Source organism: Pinus tabuliformis, chromosome J, assembly GCF_031772625.1.
Source record: "Pinus tabuliformis cultivar Carrire ecotype Pingquan chromosome J, CPIR1, whole genome shotgun sequence".
In the NCBI taxonomy this organism is placed as follows: domain Eukaryota; kingdom Viridiplantae; phylum Streptophyta; class Pinopsida; order Pinales; family Pinaceae; genus Pinus; species Pinus tabuliformis.
The window spans coordinates 1,174,647,032-1,174,661,132 of NC_142295.1; the positions used below are offsets into that span (position 1 = coordinate 1,174,647,032).

The 14,101-nt window shown below is 40.6% G+C and overlaps 1 protein-coding gene across 3 annotated transcripts in view; it reads right to left on the reverse strand.

The window, feature by feature from the left end:
- Positions 1 to 14,101, reverse strand: part of LOC149231267 (pentatricopeptide repeat-containing protein At4g21190-like) — a 187,711-nt gene that overhangs the window by 57,217 nt on the left and 116,393 nt on the right. For all 3 annotated transcript variants that reach the window (XM_089379142.1, XM_089379140.1, XM_089379141.1), the window contains exon 3: positions 11,216 to 11,359. In XM_089379142.1, the coding sequence (XP_089235268.1) occupies positions 11,216 to 11,359 (144 nt within the window). The remainder of the gene's footprint in view (positions 1 to 11,215; positions 11,360 to 14,101) is intronic.

Below are 14,101 nucleotides of genomic sequence, written 5' to 3' on the forward strand. Positions count from 1 at the left end.
CGAGCAGCTGCAGGTGTAGATCGAAGGGCAGGTCAGCACTGAGGGAACAACTGTAAAATTTCGAAGCGTTTCTTGCTGCGTGTGGTTGAAGGAATCCGACGGCGGAGTTTGCAGTGCGTAATGTGTGCAGGTTTTGCTGTAGGAATGAAGGTGAGGATGGCAGCTCGACGGAGGTAGAGGAGAGCGTGAGGATGCACGACGCAAGTGATGCGCTGTGCTTGCAAGTCTGAGTGTTTGGCAGCAGAAAGAGGAACGGGCGAAAAATCAATAGCAACTTTGGTAGCTGGACGAGGGGCAATAGACTCTGCTGAGACAACGTGGAGCTGGAAAAGAGCCGTAGCAATGTATTGCAGCCGTTGTGGGTTTAAGTAACAACGTGAAGTAAGGTAGATATAGCGGCAGATGGAAAGCATAAACAGGGCTGCGGGTTTGATGAAGATGAGAAGATCCGTAGGATAGGGAGAAATTGTGTGAGAAAAATGAGACGTGTGGGGCGATGGATTGGCAGAAAGCGTGTATGCGTGGAGGTTGTGTGGAGGAGTTTGCAGCTGCGGGTTCGATTCTGAGTAGCCAGCAATGTGGAGATGGAACGGATTGCCTAGATTACCCAGAAAAACCACTGAATCTCTCCACAAAATCAATATTTGAAATTCCCTGCTCCAAATTTGCTTGATAAAACCCTGAAAATTTTTCAAAACCTGCACCTGTGACCTGAAAACAATGAAACAAGCAACCAGAACCTGAAAACAATAAAAAATAAATGAAACCCTAAGAACCGGCGAAAATTATTTACAGTTTTGTGACTCTGCAACAGCCAGATTTGTCAGTAACCCTCCATAATATTTTCAGAATATTAGATTTACTATGAAGTACTTCAGAAATCTCTCATGCAAATCAAAAAAAACAAACTTAAATGATAAACCCAGGATCAAAACTAGCTGGGCTCTGCAAGAGAATGCTTGCGGGAGTTGGCTGGTTCAGCCGAGAACTTCCCCAAACGCCCACTGATCTTCTTCAATAAGGGTTTCCTGCACAGCTCACTTCAACCATCAATAAAGAGAGAAAAACAGTACTAGATCTCAGATGCAATGGAGATACCTGCCATTATTTCAGAAATCCTAATACCATTCAAACCCTAGCAAGTGAACAAGATACCTGTGTTCAACAATACTCTACAATGAGCTGTTACTAATGGCTGAAAATTAAAATATGCAGAAAATAAAATAGCTCACAGCACTTCAAGAGAGTAACACCAGCAAGATTTCAACCCCAAAGTCTTTCTTTATTAGCACCAGAAAAGGTTTACAAGAGAGCTTCTTCAGCACAAGACTCACAGATCGAATGATCTCAAATGACCCCTAGCACCCTATTTAAAGGAAAAATTCCCAACAGCTAGTTCGAGTGATCCACGTCAAAATGATCTCGACCGTCGATGAGGATCAAGATATCTCTTAATCTCATCCGTCGAATTTTTTAATGCATTAAAAATTGAAATTCTGCATTTATTTACTCAAAAATATTATTATTTTATTATTTCTAAGTTTTTATTATTTTATTATTTATTTTTTAATTATTATTATTATTATTATTATTTTATTTTTTTAAATGGATCCTCGAACTTAGCCTTTGGAAAAATCGCCTAGGACCTAGGACTTGGGACTTTTATGAGGGGATTAGAACATTTTCTAACCCTCAAGACACTTTACATCATAACTTTTACAAATTTACATCTCAAGGGGGAAAACCCATTTGACATAGACCCTCATAAACCACCCAGTTCTGCGACACAACTATAATCTAGCAGATTAACACACTAGGATTCTCCTAAGATTCTACTGACAAAATCCATTCCGGCTTCGGGGTTAGGCTAAAGGAAATCTCTGCCGATCATGGATCGGTGAGACAAAAAACCTTTCGGAACGTAGATTATCACTAGGAAATTAGGTCCACCTAGGAAATTTACATACATGACTCATATCTGCTAAGATTCTTTACAATTCACACATGCAGACTGGGTTTACAACATAAATTGATCAAGTCGACGATGACTGTCGAATGGCACGGACATGTTGCTCGAGCGCTATCCCTTTTGCGAAAAAGGGGGTGTACTGCTGGGAAGTTGACACGTAGTGGTCAACAGGAAGCAAGGTGGAGGGCTCTCTTAGGAGGGCTAAAAGGATACCTAGACCTAGGGTTTGAGGCATGTCACTTAAAAAGTACCCAGGATCAAGGAGTCCTATAAGACCATGGTTTCTAAGTGATTTTTGTGGAATTGTAGTTACAAGTTTGCCGGACCACAAAGAAGCCCAAGTGGACCCAAACGAGGTCAAGGGTTTGGGGATAATCAACACACTAATGGGCTTGACCAAGTTAGGTTGGAGAAGGGGATCAAAGGAATTATATTTCTCTTGAAATGTGAATGCAATGATCCTAATGAAGCCACCAACCAAAGGGAACCTCGGGATGAGAATGGTCTTCAATCTAGGGCTTGAAATATCGTGAGATTCTACCGTGGGATTGACCTCAAATTTGGAGGATCCTTTAAGAAGACCCTAGCGCAGCAGTTGGCCAATTTTGAAGGGTTAGAAATGGTTAGAAATGCTTTTTAGATGATGCCCTGGGAGGCCTACTAGGTTAGGGCTTAGAAGAGAAGGAGGTGAAAAAGATTTACTAGGTTAGGGCTTAGAAGAGAAGGAGGTGAAAAAGATTTTCTTTTGTGATCACCTTTGGACTAGACCAGGGCCTAGCCAATTGGGAGAATGGAGTCAAATGAGATCAATGCTTAGACAAGCTTAATTCCAACCAAGGAGTTCCCCAGCAACTTCGTATGGCCCAAGCAGCAACTAGGTTACAAAGGGAAATTTATACTTCTTTATATTGCAAATGATGACTTATCAAGGTAAATCATGAACAATCATGTACCCCTAGGACAATAATTCACCATACTTCAAAATGATCATATGAAAAATCCCTCACAAAGACAAGACCAACAACTTCGCATAAGCCAAAGAGCAGCTACACTAGCTTTATGAATGAAAAAATTTCATAGACAATTTCATGAGACAAAATTACAAATAAGCATGAACAAGGTACTCACAAGTATAGTGAAATTATTCCAATCATCAAGATGCAAGAAAATCGAAGCTCCAAGACAAGAAATTAAGTTCTTCCAAACATCGAAATGTATTAGATCTCCAATTCATCCATCAAAAGGTTTCCAGAAAAAATAAATGATCCAAATCCAAGTGATGATGAAACTCAAATGAGCTCTCATCAATTTATATCCTCCCTAATGAGTTTGATTTGCCTAATTAGGCCTAGTTAAGCCCCAAATAATAAAATAATGTACAATAATGACATGACTTGGTGACAAGCCCACCAAGATAGGTCCATAATACAAAAATAAGCCTCCCAAGGGGGAAAAATAGTGAATATAATGAATCGTTGGGCCCTTGAAGAGGCCTAATGGAGTCCGAAGTGTGCCAAGGTAAGAGAATAGGCTCCAAACATAGTGATCAAGGGGGTGGCCCCTTGATATCCAAGCAAAGCAACTGTGGTGTCCCAAAGTGGGTGTGGGAGCACAATGACATCCTCATGGGTCTCTAAATGGATCGATAATACTTGTATACCATCTATAAGGGCTAGAATGATGTCATAAGCCCCCCCTCTATCTTCCATGGTGAGACACATCCTCATCTAGGCCCTAGAACATCTGTTAAGTGTGTGGTGCAAGCTCTGTTTTTAAAAATGACTGTTTCGAAACCGACTCGGCCAAGTTGGTCTGAGTTATTGGGCTACCGAGTCGACTCGGCCAAGTTGGTCTGAGTTATTGGGCTACCGAGTCGACTCGGCCTTTGAATCGGACTGATCAGTCGGGTTGTTACCGAGCCAGCCGAGTTGGCTAACGACTCAGTCGGCTCAGTAACAACCCGGCCGGCTCAGTAACAGCGGCTGGTCAAGTCACTTCAGCACAATTTTTTTTTTGAAATTTGCTTTTTGGGGACCCCAAAGCCCAATGTAATCTGCCTTTGGGTTCTTTGGGGTCTATTCCCCTCTCCTAAACCCTATAAAGCCCACCCAACCCCTCTCATTTCCTCACAGCCATCTCATTGCATTTGAGTGAGAATTTGTGAAGATTGTGGAGTTTGTTTTTGGAGCAGCAGTAAGGAGTCTTGGGCAAGCATTGTAGCAGGAGTGAGGAGCTTCCTGGGAAGCCATTGGAGCAGCATTGACGAGTTGGTTTGTTGGAGCAGCATTGACGAGTTGGTTTGTGCCTAGAGGTATTTTTTTCACTTGTAAAAATATGTTTTTGCTTATTTCTTTTTTTGTGCAAATCTGGAAATTGAAAAGAGTGTTTTTTGTGAAAGAAATGAACATTGAAGCAATGATATTTTTTTTTGTTTTCATTTTCAGATTTTTTTCCTTTGATTTCCAAGTGAAAAAATGGCACCTAGAGTGAAAGATGCTGCTTGGGCATATGTTGAAATGGTTGATAGTCAAATGCATTGCAAATTTTGCCATAGAAAAATTAAGGAAGGTCCTGAGGGCATTAATAGGCTGAAACAACACTTGGCAGGGATTAGAGGCCAAATTACTCCATGTGAATCACCAGAAATTGGGGAGATTAGGAAGGATTTGTTAGCCAATTTTGGGAAGTTTAAAGAAGAAAAGGCTAGGCAAAAAGAATTAGAGGCTGAAATTGGGAGGAAGAGGAGTATACAAAAAATGATGGCTACCAACCCCCATTTTGATTTTGAGGGTTCTTCTTTTATCCCTTGTACTGATGCATCCAACTCATTCCGATATGTTCCTCCCTCTTTGGAGTCTATTCAAGAAAAAGGTAAGGGTAAAATGAAAAAGAAGGGAGATATGAATATCAAAATTTATTTCACTGTCACACCCTCCTCTCCATCAGATACACATGGTCCTCAAGCTAGTAGAACTTTACAGCCCACTTTAGGTGACCATTGGAAGAAAGAATTGACGAAGACTGCTTGTGATTACATATGTAGATGGTGGTATGATGCTGATATCCCCTTCAATGCTTCCCGTTCACCATATTATGAGCCTATGTTTGATGCCATACATGCTGCTGGAAAAGGCTTCAAAGGCCCTACTATGCATGAGATAAGGGGGTATTGTTTGCAGAAAGAAATTGCCTCCATTAATGAGTATTTGAAAGATTTCAAGGACTCATGGGCAAGAACAGGATGTACCATCATGTCAGATGGATGGACTGATCAAAGGAACCATACCATCATAAACTTTCTTATCTTCTGCCCACAGGGAACCATGTTTCTAAAATCAGTTGATGCATCTGATAAGGTAAAAGATGGACAATTGTTGTTTCAGCTATTGGATGAGGTTGTTGAGGAGGTGGGGGTGGCTAATGTTGTTCAAGTCATCACAGATAATGCCTCTAACTATGTTCTTGCTGGTAAACTGTTAGAGGAAAAACACAAAACCATCTTTTGGACCCCATGTGTTGCACATTGCATAGACCTCATGCTTGAGGATATTGGCAAATTAGATTGGGTCAAAAACATTGTAGATCATGCCAAAAGCATAACAAAATTTATCTACAATCATTCATGGATTTTGAGCCTTATGAGGAGACACACAAGGGGCAAGGATATTATTAGGCTTGCCATCACTAAATTTGCTACTCATTTTTTGACATTGCAATCTATGCTTTCACAACATAGAAACTTGCAAAAGATATTTTCCAGTGATGAATGGAATCAAAGCCAATGGTCTCACAAACAGGATGGCAAAGAATTGAAAAAGAAAGTTAATGAAGAAATATTTTGGAGAAAGGCAGCAGAGATTGTGAAAGTTGTTGAGCCACTAGTTAAAGTGTTGCGGTTGGTGGATGGGGAAAGATTGGCTATGGGCTTCATTTATGAGGCTATGGATCAAGCAAAGGAGAAAATAAAGAGGGCATACAAGGATAAAGTGGTTAAGTATGGGCCTATTTGGGCAATCATTAATGAAAGATGGAACAATCAACTCCATCGCCCTATACATGCAGCGAAGTATTTTTTGAACCCACGATATCATAATAAAGCTCTGGCGGCAAGAGCTTTGAAGGGGGAGGTTAGAGATGGATTGATTGACTGCATTGATCGCATGATCCCATTGGAGTGTGATCAGCTGGAGATACACCGACAGGTCACAACCTTCAGCAAAGCCACAGGTACCTTTGGGAAGAAACTAGCAAAGATTGCAAGGGAAGCAGATGAGCCAAGTAAACAAAAATTTCAATTTTCAAATTATTAATACTTATTTTGTTAAATCATTTATAATTTAAAAGTTGGATATAATTTGTAATTTTTTTGAGCTAACTCATTACACTCCTATGTTTTTTGCAGCACAATGGTGGGAGGCTTTTGGTAGCCATTGTCCTGAATTGCAGAAGTTTGTAATTCGTATTTTGAGTCAAACTTGCAGTGCTACTAAGTGTGAGCGCAATTGGTCTGTCTTTGAGAGGATTCACATGAAGAAGAGAAACTGTTTGGATCAAAAACGGTTAAATGATCTAGTCTATGTCCAATACAACCTCTAGCTCAGACGCAACCAATTGTTGAACAAAAGACCTGATTCAAATCCCATTGTGTTGGAAGACATTGATCCAACATCAGATTGGGTAGTGGAGAGTCATCTAGCAGAGTTTGATTCTGATGAGGATCTTGATTTGGATTTACAGGTGGAGGCATCACTCAAACATAATGTTCAGTTGAATGCAGATCCACTTGTACCAGCCTCAGGGCTAGCCCCAAGTCCTCCAATTGCAAGCGCTTCCTCTGCTCAGCCACGACAAAAGCGCATATCTCGTCTATCTCAGCTTGCAGTTGTTGCACAGCCTGCTAGTGCTACCACTTCTACAGTTGCAGTTGGAGATGATGATGAGGAGGAGCCATGGGCTTCCCTGTCTGACTCTAATCCAGAGGTTGAACCAGATGATGTTGGCTCCTCTAGCAGTAGCCAGTAGTACTGGTCACAGTTTACTTTTGTTGTAGAGGCCATTTCTAGCCTCCTTGGTTATGTGCTTTTGTTTTGATCTCTATATCATCATCATGTATGTATTGGACAATGCACTGGGTGCTATTTTGATATAATGGATATATTCATGAGCCTACTTTGATCATATGTAGTCTTCTATCTATATTCTAATGCTATGTGTTTGGAAACATGAATGAAAATTTTTAAAATTATGTTTTTTATAAAAAAAAATATTTAATGTATTTTTTACAACGACTGAGTCATTGAGATCGAGTCGGAGTCGACCCTCGGCCGAGTCGGAATTGGAGTCGAAGTTTTAAAACATTGGGTGCAAGTGCAAAGTCGGCTGGGCATGGTGGTCCAGGTACATCATCCTCATCCGAAAAGGTGGAACATGAGCAATCAATGAATGGTGTTGAGGGATCCATGAAGTGGAAATCTACTCTCTGTTATGGTGGAGGCCCATGGCTCTCAACGCTCACCCTGTAAGTGTCAATGTGACCCTCTGGAAGGCTTGGACCCCATATAGGGAGACCAAACCCCAAATGGAGACCCACATGCAATCCTGTATAAGATCTAATGCGTCCCCTCGCCTTCCAGTACAAAAAATCAATAGAGTAATCGAGTAAAAGAGCTTACAAATTGTGAAATCAAGTGGACACTTCATGTTGGCATGCCCTTCCCTAGTGGGTTTTGGAAAGTACAGGTGTCTCCAAGCTCAAGAAGAAGGTTAACCAAGGACCCTATTAGGTGGTTTCAGCCTTTAAAGGGGGTGACATGTCCTTGGTAGACTCGTCAAATGGTAGGCGGCACATGATATTATGATGGAACAGAGTGGGGCATTAGGGGAAGGCTCCAAGCCACATGCCACAGTACAAGGGTAGCAATAATAGGGGAAGCCCACACTTGAACATATGAATGTAAGAGGGAGCAAACATGGTACATGAGTTTACCCCGGCCTTTGTTTTTCCACCCTTCTTCACATGCCTTTTTCCTTTGATTGATGTTTCTTCATAATTGCTCGGGGCTAAATGGGATGAGAACATGATGTGTAGGATATAGCAGTGGATACCCCCTTAAGGTGGGGCATTCATTTCCCACCAAGTGTTTGGGATAATCATGGGTTCCTTAATGATGGAGGGGGCTCATATGGGGCCCATAGGAACCCAGGGTGATGGCCATAGACAAGGGGAAGAGCTCATGTTTGGATTTTTCCCATGTGCTAAATTTGTATATCCCGGGCATCTTTTGCATTTTATGGTAATTTCCTTTTGAGAGTGACCAAATTATGCTTGTTTCTTTCTTTTTAGCTGCATCAACCTTTGGGGCATCGTTACAGGCCCGACCCAAGTGTGGACAAGGGAAGGGGGAGGCTAACTCCTTGTCGGCCCAATGGACAAATGTGGACCAAGATGGGAAAAATGATGAATGGAGTTGTAATGAGCAGAAGGGGAGTGATGTACATGGTATTGGGAAGTGGGACCATGCAACCAAAATCGGGTTTCCCATGTAGTGCCATCTCTAAAGCTTAGTAGCCAATAAAGGAGATCCCACGGAACTAGGATACAAAGTTAACTATCAAATTGGGTAGAGGAGACAAGAGTACAGACCTACTCCATTCTTTCCACCGAATCCCCACACTAATCCATGTCCAAAAGTGTCCATGATAAGTAAACAAAAATACCCAACTACACAATGAAAAGCCATACATTTGGGGTCAGAAGGCCCACCTTCAAACATACGATCATAACAGGAGGGCGAGTGACCACATGGTTGGCTCAGGGGGCGGAGAAAATGGCATGTCAAGCTATTTGGTGGTTGCAATGGGCTGTTGGCTGTCCATTGAGGACCATCTAGGAGAAAATTTTCTCCTATGGGTATCACCCACTAAGTGGCAGGTAACAGGACCCACAATTGAAGTTAAGGTGCAGTTTAGTTTTTCTTAATTTTGACTTAGGAAAATTCTAATTTTGTATAGTCAAAAATAGAATCGATCTCAACCATCCATTGGGTTTTAATCTTAGCTGTTTGTGGAAGATGGAAGGCCAAGTCGACTTTATTAGGAAAGAAAAGGCGCAGACTTAGATCATGAATATGCTCCGCGAAGAAGGGTTTCCAGATCAGCACGCTACGGCAGAAAGAGAGGCTGAATAGCCTCAAGGCCCTCAGTGAATTCTTCAGCCAACGTACTTCATTTCCAGGGCCACGTTAGCCTTGCATAGGAGGGTCAAGTTAGCCTATAATAGTTGCACAGACAAGAGGGCCGAGTTACCCTGTAACAACTATGAAACCAAGAGGGTCAAGTTAGCATGTAATAGTTGTGTAACAGTTGCGCAGACAGGAAGGCCGAGTTGGATAAGAGTGTGCAGATCAGTGTGTTGACGAACATCGAATTGAAGGGAAAATTTTCCCTTATAATTATTTGAGATATTCGCTGAGCAGATTAATAAAAACACACAAGTTGGCAGGTTTTCCCCAATTGGGGTATCCTGGGTAATTTCTAGTGTATTGTTTTATTGTGTGCTTGTGTCTACGTGAATTTATTTTTCACTGCTATTATTTGTTAAAACACTCAGCATATTTAGTAAAAGTGTTTGGAGTTCAGTATTGAGTTTCTTCATTGCAGATTTTTTATTAAATTAGCAGTTGGGTATTAGAAAACTAACAGCCTCCCTTGTGGTGAAAATCCACTAAGGAGCAAGAGGTGGAGTGTTATGGTAACAATGAGACTCCACCTCATTGTTGTCCCTTTATTTAGTTCTTGTCTTGTAAGCCCTCTCACAAGACCTGCTAGATTTTGAGGCAACAAGGGGATCTATGGATTGCATCTTGTTCTCATTGTCCATCCATGTGATCTCAAACCCTATGAACAACGTTCTCCATCAATAATACAACAATATAGAATGTAAGACATTTAACCATGCCTCAAATATGTGTTAAGTATGTCCAAATGGACCTCATGGTGAGATATGTCTCCAAAAACCTCTCTCAAGCAAACCCTACTCTTTTGAATGATGAATGGTGGCCGAGCAAGACAGAACACAGTGCATGGCCTCCCACTCTCTACTCACAACATATAACAGCCACTAAACTCCAAAGTAATTCTGTTGTACCAGTGAGAGAAGAAAGCTGCTGAAAACAGGCCGTAACACACCCTATGAACACTCCAGGTTTCTGTCACTATGGATCATGGAGTATCCTGAAGCTATCACATTCATAGTCATTTAGTCAATTTGCATCTAATATAGATAGGGTCAATTTTTGTGTTGAATCCTCAACATTTTCCAAAACAATTATGCAATTTTTGCTAGAGGATTTGAATGTCAATACAAGCACTGTACACACTAACCTAGCACAGGATAACTTGTAAATTGTGGCCTTTTGGGCTGTGCCAAACAGACTGGAGTATGGGCTTGGGAGAACATTAACTGATCCAAAGAAGCATGTTTACTTCATATGCATTGTTTTTTGTTGAATTTTATCTCTTGTTTCTTCACATTGATCTATCTTGTTTTCATAAACTGATCACTTTGATCATTTTACATCAACAAAGGAAGTGGTGTTACAAATTGCATGGTGTTTATAACTTTATTACAATGTGTCCATGATCTTCATGTCTCCCATGACTCATCTACAACAAAAGCCTATTTGATCTTCACCCTTTCTTGTCTCGTTTCATCTCTCACAACTATTCCCTCTCCCCCTGCCACATTAACCCCACATAACAATGACTCCTACCACCTTTGGTTAGTTACTACCTGAATTCTATTCCATTCCTATGGTTTTATTACATCTGAATTCTTCAATGGATCTTTAAGAAAGATTCCGGGTTTTTTTTTATTTTCTGCATAATGTTAATGACTGAACAGTATATCACCTCAATGGACACAGCCCCATGAACATAGTTCCACGATTTTTTATCAATAAACTACCTCTAATTTGTACCTCAAAATACATAATATGGAACAACCTAAAAGAGTCCACTCTTGAAAAAATAAATAAAATTTCCACTGAATACTCCAACACACATATGATATTTTAAGTGAGATGTTACAATGGTAGTTTCACTAGCCATATCCCCTGCTGATAGAGCCTTCCACGTTTATTTAAAGAATGCTCATGCCTTTTCCATAAAATAGACCATTTAGTTATTAAACTGCTACCAAAAATTCCTGAAAAAAACAACTAACTAATTCAACTATACAGAGAATACCTGGATAATCCGTTTCCATTCCTTTTCAGCCTGAAGAGTCTTCAGAGCTTTTTTCACTGCAATGAGAGGAAATTCTAAATCCCAGACAATGAAAGAATCCAAAGCACTATAAACTTCTTCTTTCACACTAGATAGTCCCTTCACCTGTCAAAAGGGAACATACATTGTAGATTTTGCAATGAATTTGATAATATATTTTTCAGCCACCAACTTTAACTCATTTCAGTACTCCAAAAAACAAGATGTATTCTATACACAATAGAAAAAGGAACTAACAGTTCAAATTCAAAATGATAATACAAGCTTGTAAACCCATCTCACAAAAAAAAAAAGAGAACCTCCATGTTGTTAAAGACTACAACACTAAGAAGATAAGTGCATTGAATATGGCTCCAGGCCTTCATGAACATGTGCATCATATTAGTAGCTGCACAGGCTCAATTATAAGGTTATTTGACCACCTTTCCATCTTGCCTTCTCAACTCCTACTCTCCTAGAGGGCAGCCCAGGGGCTATATAACATGCTCAAGGGCTACTCATTTTTTCCCATTTAAAGGTATTATCAGATGACAGAAACAAATGAGCTAAACCACTATAAGGTAATAGAGAATGACCATCAAAAAGGTGAATGTTAATATACAAGGTAAACTTGAGCTTAATTAAAGATGATGTGGACAGGGTAATGAGATCTATGATTCTATACCATCAAATAAACATCTAGCTACCAATATTGACAGCATACAACCTCTACCTTTTGCAACTGAAAATTTTGAGTTAGAGACAGCTAAGCCCTTAATTGTGCTGATGTGAGAAATGGCAAACACTACACATAAGTGGGATATGGTTGTTATTTCTTTGAGGGTGCACAAGAACTGGTACCTACGAAGCTAAGTTGCACAAAACATGTAATGGGCATTGTTTCCCCTCATGTCAGCGGGGGTAGATACATACCTAAGTCACACAACACGTCCCTCAGGATCTCGTGTCTCGTATTTCACGTGTCGAACACAAAACGTGCCCTAAAACATGTTGAAAACGTTTTTTTTTCGTGTCCAACCGAAAAACGTGTTTTGGACGTCGCAAAAATGTGCCCTAACGTTTTTGGCTTAGGACACATGTCCCACGAAAAGTGACATTTAAAACCCACGACATGGTTTATTTTTAGGTTTTTTTGTCATTGTTCGTCGTTAAAGTCAAGTTTTCTCGCCGCCAAAATCGAATTTGTTGTGCAGTGTGAGGAGTTTTGCCAGATTCGAGAGCAGTGCACACAACTTCATATTGAGAGCGCAGTTCACAAGTTCTTCTAAATTTCTAGTTTTATTTTATCAATCATGATATTTCCAAATTTCTAGTTAGTAGTTTCTTATGTGCTTGCACTGATCTAGATTTATGAAGGAAAAAAATGAATGTTGATTTTTTGATAGCTTGGGAGGTACTCCAAGCCCTAGGGTTCAGGGTTTGGAGGTTGCAGCGCCACAAAAGTCACTTGTGGGCTTGGAACCCAAGATTGAGGTTTTGCACCCATTGATGTTGGGCCAAAACCACGAGGCATTTTCTACATGTGATGGATGGAGATGATAGAGGATGGCAAGGAGAATCCAACGCAACGAAAATCGACAAAATCCAAGTTGTAAAAGATGAGATGAATTTTTGAAGTTAATAATTGATTTTTGGGCATTCAAGTCGTGTAGGCCTGAAGATAGTTATGCCAAAAGTCATGTCTCTTGGTAAATTCATGGAGCCTTTTAATTGTGTATAAATAGAAGGTGTGGAGAGATCATTTTGACATCCAAAGAGAGCAACACAAAGAGGAACTCGACTTGAAAAAAGATCTTTGTTTTAGGGCCGCAGATGAGGGAGATACTTCAGCCAAGAGAAGAAGCGTCGTTTGGGGTTTTCTTACTGCTTTGAAGGGTGTGGGGATCTGCTGCTAGGCCAAGTTAATAAGGATAATTTGGGATTGTTTTCTGCTAGAATTTGAGTGGTAATTCATCCCTAAACAGACTGAGATGATGACTGAATTGTGATGATTAGGCCGCAGTCCAATGGTGGTTGTTTTGAGGGTCAAACAAGCCCTAAACAAGGAGTTGTAGGAGCTTATTCACACAACAAAGTTACCAGGCTTGTGGAAGAAGGGAAGTCGCAAATTTATGAGGCATATTTGACCATAAATGGTGGATGTACATGGACTACAGTTGTGCTCTAACCAGTGATCAAATCTCTGCAGTTATGAATAGTAGTCTATATGTATCTTCTTCATTGTTGCTAGGTGTTGGGTCAAGTATTGACCAAGTTGGATCAGATTTACGTGCAGCCTGTGGGAGTCAATTGGAAGGCTTGACTTGGTGGTTGGAAGCCTTTCCTAGGAGCAGATTTCACAGTGGAGTTGTGACAGTTGTATTGGGCACTTAGTGGTTGGTGGAGGGCAACAAGAAAGTGTCCAAAGTAGCCCTAGATCAGCGTGACAAGAAGGAAATTGACATTTGTGTGTTGGTTGAAGGATTGAGCCTAATGTGTAGCTCTTTGTTGGACGAAAGAAGCTACTAGATTGGCATATTAGAGCTCAAGTGTTGGCCAACCTAGAAGAGCATATTGAATCAGCCCATGTTCATTGTAGCAAAAGCGACTTGCAGCAGAGATAGGTGGCAACCCTCCTGGAGTCTCTATGTGTTGTTTCTTGATGGACTAAGGGTAGCTAGAGAGCAGAACGGAAGCGAAGCACCGCCAGGATGAGATACGACATAGATGTTGAGATTGTAGCAAGATTGTCATTGTATCTTGTATTCTTGTACTTGCAAATATTTGAGGGCCATTATCCGTTGTACAAGAGCCCTAGACAGTTGTATTATATGCTGATTAATATAATGAAGTTGGGTTGAAAATTTG